The 12144-nt window shown below is 30.2% G+C and overlaps 1 protein-coding gene across 1 annotated transcript; it reads right to left on the bottom strand.

Annotated features, from left to right (window-relative positions):
* Positions 1-297: 297 nt before the first annotated feature.
* On the bottom strand, positions 298-2332 carry Phum_PHUM596800 (carboxypeptidase E precursor, putative; the record flags this gene model as incomplete). The annotated part of the gene is made up of 8 exons (XM_002432627.1): positions 298-453; positions 549-706; positions 793-919; positions 1004-1280; positions 1360-1523; positions 1597-1761; positions 1835-2031; positions 2113-2332. The coding sequence occupies 8 exons, from the start codon at positions 2330-2332 to the stop codon at positions 298-300; spliced, it is 1464 nt and encodes a 487-aa protein (XP_002432672.1).
* Between the last annotated feature and the right edge of the window lie 9812 nt (positions 2333-12144).

Consider the following 12144-nt stretch of genomic DNA (forward strand, 5'->3'; position numbering starts at 1 on the left):
ACACACGTGTTCTGGAAAAACGGAGTGAAAATTAAAAAACTTTTCTTTTTTTTTTCGATTTCATTCTTTTTGTATACGTATATATTATCATTATGTATGTGAATACATGTTTATTATTGCAGATTTTTTTGTGTGTATTTACAAACTAACACCATCGTCGGATCATCATCATCATCATCATCACCACCACCACCATCGTCATGATCATTATCATTATTATTACGTTAAGTTTCAGGTACGGCGTGGATCCTATTTAATTTTCCTTTTTTTTTTTTTTTTGGGTTTTTCAATTTTCGTTTACGATGCGAGCCTACTTATGCGATTCGATATCGAACGTTTGTACACGTTCAAACCGGAAAACCATCTCTTACGTAAATTTCTAGAATCTTCCTGATAGAAACCGTCGTAATCTAGATTTTCATCGGATAGAGAATTTAATGAATTCAAATTCAACTGCAAAAAAGAAAAAAAATTATTATTATTATTATTGAGGAAACGTTTAAGGGAAAAGCGTTCGAGGAATGAATGAATGAATGAATGAGTCATACCGACGGCAAAGGTTGCAAATAAAAATCCACTCGTTCGGCTTCTTCGTGACCCTTGTCGACGATGGTCACTCTTTTACTAACGGGTAGATAACCGATGTGTTGAGCCGTGACGAAATATTCACCGGGTGTCAAAAGTCTCCAGTAATCACCTCCGTGAACTGCAACGAATTCGGGTGACGATAAAGCGTGACGTCGAAAAATAATAATAATAATAATAATAACAAATTTTTTTTCGTTTACACACCTGACGTGACGTCATGTTGTATTTCCGAATCTTTACCGTTTGTTAAATTTTTAACGTGAATGATGGCGTTCGATAAATGTTTACCAGTGAACGCATCCACGACGAGACCTTTCATACCGATGTGAGACTGAAAAAATTTTTTTTTTTAATAATAATAATAATAATAGTGTCGTGGGATTAGATTTTGGAGAATATGAAGTAAGTCGCTCACCTGCCATATGTAATTGATCAATGCATCTTTGTTTTTTTCCCATTCTTTTTCCAGCGTGTTTTCCGACGGATATTTTTCACAGCCTAATTCCAGCGTTATTTCAAAATCGTTCGACGAGAGGTAATTGAAATCTTGCATACCACCTTTGACGCTGTACCAGGCGGCACCGTTCGTTATACCTTTTTGCTTTCCGAAATTATACTCGTCGAATCCGCAACCTTTTCGATTGGGATTCGACATTTCGTTGTGTTTCGACGCGTACGACAATGCCAAATGCCTGGAGAAAAAAAAAACATTATACAAAACTGGAAAAAGAAAGGGGAAGTGGTGGTGGTGGTGGTGGCGGTTTCAATTACTTGAACGTTTCATCATCTGGACTTTTCGAATATTCTTTAACGGCTCCAGATCTACTTGTATCGTATGGATAATTTGCGACTAAATCACCACCGTGAAGATTCGCAGAAAGAACGAACGGTACTTGCATAATGAGTCTCATGACGGCTTTCGTTTCCGGTTGAATCTGTAAGTAGGCGGTGGATTAAAAATGCAACGAACGAGTGGTTCGGACGAAGGCGTTCCAACCGTTCACCTACCGGTTCTTCCAGATAATCCAATTGTTCCATCAAATGATTGTTGTGATTGATGTGATGTTCTTCGTTTCCAAACATGATTCTATCCAAATCCGGGAAATTTCTATTCAAATCTATCGAATTATTATTCGGCCTTCCTATGAGGTAATCGGCGACTCCGCTGTTGTACTGGAAAAAATTAAAATAAATGAAAACGGGACCGTTCGAACGCTCGAACGTACGTACGAACGGTACCAATTACCGTTTTGGATGCTAATTCGTAACCGTCTGGATTCATCGACGGCATTAAATGTATCCTCGTCAAACGTATGAGTTTACGAACGTCTTCGTTGTTCGTTCTCCATTGTTCGCATAAATGATCCGCGAGTTTAAGTAAGAGTTCTCGTCCTAACACTTCGTTACCGTGCATGTTGGCTATGTATTTAAACTCCGGACGAACTTGACACGCAATAATAATAATAATAATAAATTTACAAGTAATAAAAAAAATTTAAATTTGACGATGGTCGTGAGACTTACGAAGTTGATGGTATCCGGGATTTTCGGAGAATTCAATGACGTACAAAGGTTCGCCCAAGACGGAAGGTTCGGAGAGGGTATATACTCTCGTTATGTTTGGACACATGGAATGTATTTCACGCAATATTATGGGCAATTCCTCGTTCGAATGATGTTTGAATGTGAAATTTGACGTGTCCGTGTAAGAGCGAACTCCGCCGATGATGAAAATTAATATCATTTGTAATTTCAAATACATTTTCTTCAAATTTTAATTCCTGTAAAAAAATAATTAAACGTAAATACGACTCCATTTTTAATTTTTTTTTTTTACGCGCGCGCGCACGCGGATTCGTTTTGCTTCCCCCCCTTCCCCTCCCACTCCCTCCCCCGGTCAGAAAACAATAACAAAGTATTGGCGTAATAATAATAAAAATACTTAAATTTTTGTCGGTTGTTTGGTTGTCGAATTGTTTGTCGAATGAAACTTTGGTGACTTTTAACGAAATTCTTTGGGTTTTTTTTTTTTAATTTTTGAAAATGTCGATCGTTTTTCATTTCCTGACTGTCCGGAAATGATCGGTCAATAAAATCCGGTTGATGTTCATACAAAAAAAAATGATGGAAGATTGAGCAAGATGAAAAAAAAATAACCGGAAGTTGATGAATGGGTTTGAAAGTACGCATAAAAATTATTAAACGCGTCGTCATTTTAGGAAAAAAACAAATAATAATAATAATAATAAAGATTCCAGTTTGACGAAATTGAAAAGAAAAAATTTATTTCTGACCATAACGATTTATTTCCTGGAGAGAGAGAGAGAGAGAGAGAGAGAGAGAGAGAGAGAGAGAGAGAGAGAGAGAGAGAGAGAGAGAATGGGAGGATGAGAGAAAAAAAGAAAGAAACAAAGAGAACATATCGAGAGTAAGAAAAAGAAAGGCAAACACCCAGAGAGAAAGAGAGAGAGAGAGAAAGAGAGAAAGAGAGAAAGAGACAAAGAGAGAGAGAGAGAAAGAGAGAAGAGAGAAAGAGAGAGAGAGAGAAAGAGAGAGAGAGAGAGAGAAGAGAGAGAGAGAGAGAAAGAGAAAGAGAGAAAATTCATTTTTCATTATTATTATTTTTTTTTTTTAATGTTAATTGCTCGTTTTTTTTTTTTTTTTTTTTTTGATTTCCGTTCATGGAGGCGACAACAACAACAACAACAAACGACAATCATAACAAACGTTCATAACAAAACAATCGGATTCCGTTTAATTAAAAAAAAAAAAATTTAATTTTCAAAATTTATAAATAAAAATATTCGTCCGTGTCAAATTCGATTTGGTTTGATTTGATTCGAAATGTCACGTTTCCGTCTTTATTCGTTCAACTGATAAGAACTGATAAAAAAAAAAAAATTCTAATGATGATAAACAAAAAAATAATAAATAAAAAATATGGAATATGGAAAGGATTAATTAAGATTATTTATTGTTTTTAATTTAACTGACGTCATCATCACGAAGACGCGTCAACAGACGAAATTCATTAATGGTTAATTACGTCATCACTCGATATCAATAATAATAATAATAATAATAATAATAATATTAGTAACTTTTTCATTTTACGAGTTTAAATTTTTTAATTAAAAGACAACAAATTTTGTGTTTTAACTCTTAACGTTTTGAGATTTCGAAAAAAAAAAAAAATTACGTTGAACGAACGGTCCGTCATAGAGTAAATAAACAATTGAAAATTACGACTCGACGTTCGATATTCTATTTTCGATTTGTTTTCATTCATTATGATATTACGTAAATCGTTTTATTATAAACTCATTAAAAAATTTATATGGTTATAAAAAAATTTTTTTTTTTTAAAGTGTTACGGAAGCGACGAAGACGTAAATTTGCAAAATGATGATGATAATAATAATGATGATGATGATGATGATAATGGCGATGAAAAAAGAAAAATAAAAAATAAAAAAGGATTTGAAACGATCGAAATTTTTCGAGATTTTTTTATTTTTTTTTTTTTTGTTGTCACCCACCCGATGACGGTTAAAAGGTTATTTATGTCACGTTCTGTTAATCCCGCTAAAAAACGTCAACGGTTTAGTTATCATAACGGTTCGTCTAGTTGGTGACACGTTAAAAAAAAAAAAAAAAATTTAACACTTTTTTTTAATGATAAAATTTCGATTGGTTCGTTATAGCGTTGTTTGCACCTCTACAAAATTTTATTAACTTTTTAATAACTAAACCCATGTCCAGTTTACGATAATAATAATAATAATAATAATAATTTTTTACAGGCGTTTAATTATTTATGGAGGGAGAAAAAAAGTGCGCGAATGTTCTTCACGATAGGAATTAACAAGACGTGTAATTAATTATCACTCGATATTATTTACGATCATAATAATAATAATATTATAATGTTCGTAATACCGTGAAAGTGCAGAAACAAACAACAACAACAACAAACACAACCAGCAAAGTTGAGTAATAAAGAATTTAATTTAAAAAAATTTTTTTTTTTTTTCGTTTCACTTTCCGAATGAATGTCTGGATGAAATCGAAAAAAATTTTTTTTTTAAATCGATAAGAAGGATTATTATTATTATTATTATTATTACATATTATGTTGTTGTTGTTTCAACAACAACAACATAATTTTGTTTTTGTTTCTACTAAAATATGTGTATTTTCATCATTCATGCATAACAAACGACAACGAAACAGGAAAATTCGGCCATTTTTGTGTGTATGGGTTCGATCATCGTAAATAAATAAATAAATAAATAAATTTTGTTTTGATTTCTTCTGCTCATTTAAGGTTATCGATAAAATGAAAATTTTGTATGCGTGGGCGAAATATAATAATAATAATAATAATCGGAAATGAAAATTGGGGGGAAAATTTTATAAAAGGTTCAAAACGTCAGATCATTCTCACACTCTCTCCCGAGATTAATTTTAAAGGATTTTACCGCAGGGGGAGGGAGAGAAAGGGTTAAACGTGTAGGGTTTAAAACGTTTTATAATTAATAATAATAATAATAATAATAATAATAATGAAAATCTTACCTGGTTTTTTTGTGTATATATATTTACCGTCCGCCAACTCCGAGTCTTTTGATTTCATATGTGAAACGTTTATTTATTGCAGATGAAATGAGAGCGCAAGCGTTGATTTCTGTTTAATATCGATCGAGAGGAAAAAAGAACGAAAAAAAAAAAAAAAAAAAAAAAAACGTTTTTTTTTGTCACCACTAAAAATGGAACGTTTCGCCATTTATATTTTGGTTTTAAAATCCTCGATATGGTGTCATTACCATCACCGTAGTAAACAGGTAAGGAAACGTTAAAATTATCTTTTTTTTTTTTTTTTTTTTTTGGATAACTAATAATAATATAGATAGCGTGAAATGTAATGGGAAAAAAAACCGATAAAAGAATAAATAACATTTAAAAAACGTTAAAACGGGGGAAGCATTAAAAAAAACGCGCGAAAATTTAAAAAGAAAAAAAGAAAATGTCCGATACACGGTAATAATAAACGTTTATTTTAAAATTCGCGGGTAAAACGATGCCATAGACACGCATATACGTACGCGTAAGTAGTGTGAATAACAAGAGATTACAATTTAATACAAGGCGGTGGCGAGATTTTCCCTCATTGCCGATTTGGCAACGTATCATTTTTGTTGTTGACTAACTCGTTTAAGTTTTTTCATAAAATATTTACATCTCCGTTCGTTCGTATTTGTGTCGTTCTTGACGACGCGAAGTAGGTTTTGTAAAAAGTTTTCAAAATCAAAATTTTTTTTTTATATATTTTATGACATTAACTGAATGTGAGTATTTATTTATTTATTTATTTATATTTTAAATTTTTATATTTACCGTTGGAAAAAGAAAGAAAGAAGGAAAGAAAAGGAAAGGGGGGGAAAAAAAAAAATCGGTGTGATGATGCCTACAACCTTGAAAAACCTAGACCCAATTTCACATTAAAACCTTTCGGCATTTATTTTCCCCCCATTTCTCTCTCTCTCTCTCTCTCTCTTTCTATTAAATTATATTATTTTATTTATTTATATTAAAAATATTTAAACATATTTAAATGATTGTTTTTCCTCCTTTAGAACATTCTCTCTTTAAAAAATTTGCATTAAATTTTGCAATTGTAATAGTTATGTTAAACCTTCAGGCAGTTTTCATAAATATTATTATTATTAATATTTTTATTTTATTTTATGAAACATTATAAATTCTTTTTATTTTTTATTTATTTCATGACTCCATGAGGTTTTGTCATTACCATATTAAATAAATTTGTCATTGACACAAAACAAAATGAAATAAATTTTTTTTTTTCTCTCTCTCTTTTCGAAATGAATTTTTTTTGTTATCGATGATGATCATGATGATGATGATGATTACATGCGAAAATTATTTTCTCTCTTTTTCTCTCTCTTTTTTGTCTTCGTGTATTGTTGCATGAGCATGAATTTGTTTTCCTTTTCTTTTCTTTTCTTTTCTTTTATCAAATCTTAACTTATTATGATTGGATAAAATATTAGCATAATTTACACGGTTGTGAACCTGAAAAAATAATATTACAAAAAAAAAATTTTACAAATGAGTAAGATTATTAACAAACTAGTTATTTTGTTGTTATCATTATTATTATTATTATTATTATTATTTGTTAAGAAATTAATTTTAGTTGTTGTTTTTTAATTTTTAATTTTCAAAACAGAAAATAAACACATAACTAATTAATTAATTTTTATTTATTTATTTTTTTGTAAACGGTTTTTCTAAAAAGTAAGTCATTTCGATAAAGTTTGAAGGTTTTTTTTTTTTTTTTTTTTTTTTTTTGTAAAAATGTAAAAAGTAAATTGAATTATTATCATTGTTATTATTATTATTATTATTATTATTATTATTTTTTAAATATGGTTTTTTAAAAATTGTTATCACATATTATCACATTTTCATTATGTTGTTTATCTAAGAGTTTATTTTTTTAAGTTTTGTCATGTAGAGGTTTTGTCGTTTATGGTATGCAAACATTTGTAGATTTCATTCGAAATAATAATAATAATTATTTAGTACTTTTGAAAAGGAAAATTGTTATTATTATTAATATGTTTTCCAATGAAACACTGTTATTATCACTTTCGAAAAAAAAAAAAATCAGTAAAACAAATTAAGTTGATTTTAAATAAATAAATTTATGGATATCAGAAATGCAATAAATTTTTTTTTTTGTTGTTACTCGGTGTAAAATTAATCTCAGAGTTTTTTATGTGTTTTAAAAAAAAAATTTTAATGAAATTGTTGTTGTTGTTGTTGTTGTTTTGTTCATGTGCAACAAAATGATAATAATAATAATTCCCATATTCTATTTTTTCCAATGTTGTAATGAAATTTCATTGATACTCGTTTTAATTTAATAAGTTTTTGTTTTTTATAATTTTTTCTCTTTCTCTTCTTCTTCCCTCTCTCTCTCTCTCTTTCTCTTCTTCTTCCCTCTCTCTCTCTCTCTTTCTCTCTTGTTCTCTTTCTCTGTCTCTCTTTCTTCTTCTTCCCTCTCTCTCTCTTTCTCTCTTGTTCTCTTTCTCTGTCTGTCTGTCTGTCTCTCTTTCTTCTCTCTCTCTCTCTCTCTCTGTCTGTCTGTCTCTCTTTCTTCTTTCTCTCTCTCTGTTTGTCTCTCTTTCTTCTTCTTTCTCTCTTCTTTTTCTTTCTCTCTCGCTCTTCGTCTGTATTCTTTTCTTTTTCTTCTTCTTCTTCTCTCTCTCTCTCTCTCTGTCTCTCTCTCTCTTTTCTTATCATTTTTTAATTTATCTATCAAACTGCTTCACATTAATAAATCCGTCATTTTTTTTTCATTAATCCTTCAAAAAAAAAAAATCATCACGTGACACAATAAATTACTTAAGAAAGATTTTAATATCATTTATAATTGTGTAAACAACAACAACAACAACCAACAAAAGATAGAGAGAGAGAGAGAGGGATAGAAGGGAAAAAAGTTTTTAAAAAAAAAACTAACTGAAAAAACCTTCTACAATAATACCACGTGATAACAATGACAAAGATAATGACAATGATAATGATAATAATGACGATGACGATTATTTTTAAATGCACGAAATTTTTTTCTTTATTATTAATATTATTATTATTATTATTTTATTTTTTATTTATTATTTTTATTTATTCAGTTGAATCAATAACGCCATTTTCTTTTTTTTTTTTTTTTTTTTTTTTTTTATTTTTCTTTAATGTTCACACGGTGAATGAAAATGAAAAAATAATAATAATAATAATAATAATAATAATAATAATAATCACAGGTGTGCTGCCTTTTAAACACATCGAATGCATCATCTATCCGCCACCATTTTTTATTTTTATTATTATTATTATTATTAACGTGAGAAACAAAAAAAAAGATTGATGATGATAAAATGATTGTTTAATAGTGGACATAATAATAATAATAATGATAATAATAATAATAATGGTAAAAGGTTAAATTAATTAACGAGGAATTTGAGTGTCGGGTCATGCGTTGACAATAACAATGACAATGAAGGTGAAGAAGACGATGATGACCTTTTACCCAGTTTTCCTTTGGGTGCTTTACTTTAAAAACCGGATACGGAAATGGTTTGTTCGTTACTACCCGAATCGTAAGTCGAGTAGTTTGCATACGTGCGAAAAGAGGCGGGGGTACGTTTCGTAAATGCGCTTACGACATTTTTAACGAGAATTTCAAATCGATTCGAGACAGACGCATTTCGAGTTCGAGAATTTAGATCGATTCATCATATCGATATTGTCGAAAAGGTTGTCTGTCAAGTTGTACGACTTGATTCTGAGAAATAAAACGAAATCCCGGAAAGAATGACGTTAAAAGAAAATACAAAATGACTCGCGCTTTCGGTAGTCGTCGTGGATAATAAATAATAATAATAATAATAATAATGTCAACGATTGCGCGTGATTTGTAAAAACGTTTATGTCGACAAAATGAAACACAAAAAACGCGACGACGGTTACGAAACCTATTTTTTTTTTATTATTATTATTTCTTAATCGTTTTCTCCAGAACAAGGTTCGAAACGGTAACGGTTTTGTTTGCAGGTTTGCAGGGTCGAAATCTAAACGAGAGAAATTTCTTTTTCTTTTTCTTTTGATCGGAGTCGGAAATCGAAATAAAAAATAATAATAATAATGAAGAAGAAGAAGAAATATGTCGTGAAAGAATAAAGGGGGAGGGATAGGGGGAGAAAAAGAGAGAAAAAATTTGAAAGAATGACGAATTTACCTGAGACGATGACGACGACGCGAGTCGCGGGTGTATATACCTGGTACAAAACAAAAAACTAGTTTTGATACCTTTTGTTACGTTCGTTCTTTCGTGATGGGGTTGGTTTGAGTTTCGGTTTTTCTTATTCTTCTTCTTTTATTATTATTATTTTTTTTTCTTTTTGTAATTAATTCCATCGTTTTCGTTTTGTTACCTTTCATTCCGCGCACACACCCCCCCACATGCCGTCCATTCTTTCTATGTTTCCATAGAGTTTCTTCTCGCTTCTGCTTCACCGAAATTTTTTTTTACCCCGGTCTCTCGTTTGTCTCAAGTTGTCGAAAAAAAAGAATTTTACAAGATGCATTTACGGTTAGTTTTATTATTATTGTTATGGTCACTCTTAAACACGACAAGGCTCTTATTTGTCGGGATTTTTAAGCATTTATCTCAGGTTTCTACCCGACGATTCCTTAGGGATAAATGCTAGAATTTCGTTGGTGCTATTTGTAATATTTTTCGAAGAATGTTGGCCGTCCCACATGGTGCGATTTCCTGGATGGTTTCTTCTTTTAGGTTCTTTAAAATCTTCTTTAAATTTCCTTTCATTGAATGTGGTGACATGGCTCCCAGTGATGCTGCTCCCACAATGACCGGAGTCGTTTGTGTTTTTGTTCCCCACATCCTGGCTATTTCTTCTTCTTATTATTATTATAATTGTGTTTCCGTTTGGTTTTGTTAGAAATTCGTTCCAGGATTATATTTTGTGTCGGAAGGATGATTGTTTTTGATTGTTTTTGTTGATTGTTGTGATGAGGAGGGTGTTTGCTTTGTTTGTTTATGTAAAACAACTTGTCGCAGTCGTAAGGGATTTCGAAAAGATTGAACCATTTTAATTCCCCTCTCTCTCTCTTTCTCTCTTCCTCTCTTTTTTTTCCAGATACAAAAAATAATTAAAAATTTAATTTGACCCCCCCAATTTCCCCCTTTCCCCAATTAAGGACGACAAACAAAACGAGTCATTTCGACGTGCAAAATCGGTATATCTTGTTTCATAACGCGTTATTATCAATATTATTATTATTATTTCGTTTGCGAATTGTAATTTTTTTAGTGTTATTGACAAATTATCTGGCGTAACCATTAAAAAAAAATAAATGCAAAAGTTATTGTTTTTAATAACACCGTAGTAGTATTAATAATAATAATAATAGTAATAATGACGACGATAATGAAATTTTTTACAAAACGAATGACAATCGAAAAGAAAATTATTACTATTATTATTATTATTATTACTACGTTTTCAAGGCCTATATGGTAAATTTTTTTAATTGTTTTGAGACGGTAATTGTTTATAAATGGACCGTATTCGCGGATCACGTGGTAAAAAAAAATAATATAAAAATAAGGATAAAGTAAAATTTTGAAACGTTCGAGCAAGTACGGCAACAGCAGCAGCGGCAGCAGAAGATAATTGATAATTAATTTCCGGCGGGAAAATTCGTAGGCAGGTTTAATTTTGAGAAAATTTTTGTTGTTTCTCCCTCCCTTCGAGGAAAAAATTTTTTTAATAAAAAGTAGGCTCGAAGAAATAAAATGTCGTTCGTCGATCGTAGGGAGCCGTAAGAACAAAATCTCTATCTATCTCTCTCTCTCTCTCTCTCTCTCTCTCTTTCTTTTCCTCTATTTTCTTACTAATCACTTGCGATCGATCAATTATCGATCTGTCGCCGTCGCGTGGAGAAGGGGGAGGGGGAGTAGGAAAGGAATTTTTTTTTTTTTTCTTATTCAAACGGTTATTGATAATAAATAAAAAAAAAAAAACGATTTTACGATTTGTGACGTCATTAAAAAATTTATTTTTCCCGATTCCACGTCATCAATATTTATTTATTTATTTATTTAAAAATAAAAATAAAATAAATTATTTTTTTTTTGTAAATTATATGGATTTTGCGAGGGCGGATTTTTTTTTCTAGGGCGTTTCCAAAAAATAATAATAATAATAATTTTGGGGGATTTTTATTTTTTTTAAAATATAAATTATATTTTTTTGACGCGTTTGTTGCGTGACTTTCCTCCTTCTCCTCCTGCTGCTGTTGCTGTTGTTGTTGTTTCAAATAAAAAGAAGAAGAAGAAGAAGACAAAAAAATTAGAAAAATAGAAAGTGTGTCTGACGTCGTTTCTTTTTTTTTTTATATTCGATAAGTGATTTGATTTTTTTTTTTTTGACGAGATAAAATATGCGTTATGATAATTTTCATTTGGCACGTTTTACTTATATATAAATATTTCTCGAATTTTTTTTTTTGCTGCGGTTCATGAATTTGCTGCTGTTTAGAATTTAAAAAAGCAAAAAAGAAAACTGTAAATGAAATTAATTTTATTATTATAAATTTTTTTTTATCGAATCTTGATAATGTGTATCAATTTTTTTTCTTCTTTTTCTTTACTTTTATTTCAATCTCTCTCTCTCTCTCTCTCTTTTGTTGGGTCACGAGTAATACTCTAGCATTTCCTCCCCTCCCCCCATTCGCGTCGTTTCGTGGAAAATTTCTCGGAAAGTTTATTTCGCGAAAACGTTTTAGAAGGTTTATAGGGATTTTTTTGTAAATTTTATTATTATCATTATTATTATTATTCACAGAGTAGGTTAATAAAATTTGTAACAATTAATAATAATAATAATAATAATAATTAATTTGATTGATTTTAATTTGCAGGTTGTCGGTGATATC

The sequence above is a fragment of the Pediculus humanus genome, genomic scaffold, assembly GCF_000006295.1.
Source record: "Pediculus humanus corporis 1103172108315 genomic scaffold, whole genome shotgun sequence".
Taxonomy (NCBI): Eukaryota; Metazoa; Arthropoda; class Insecta; order Psocodea; family Pediculidae; genus Pediculus; species Pediculus humanus.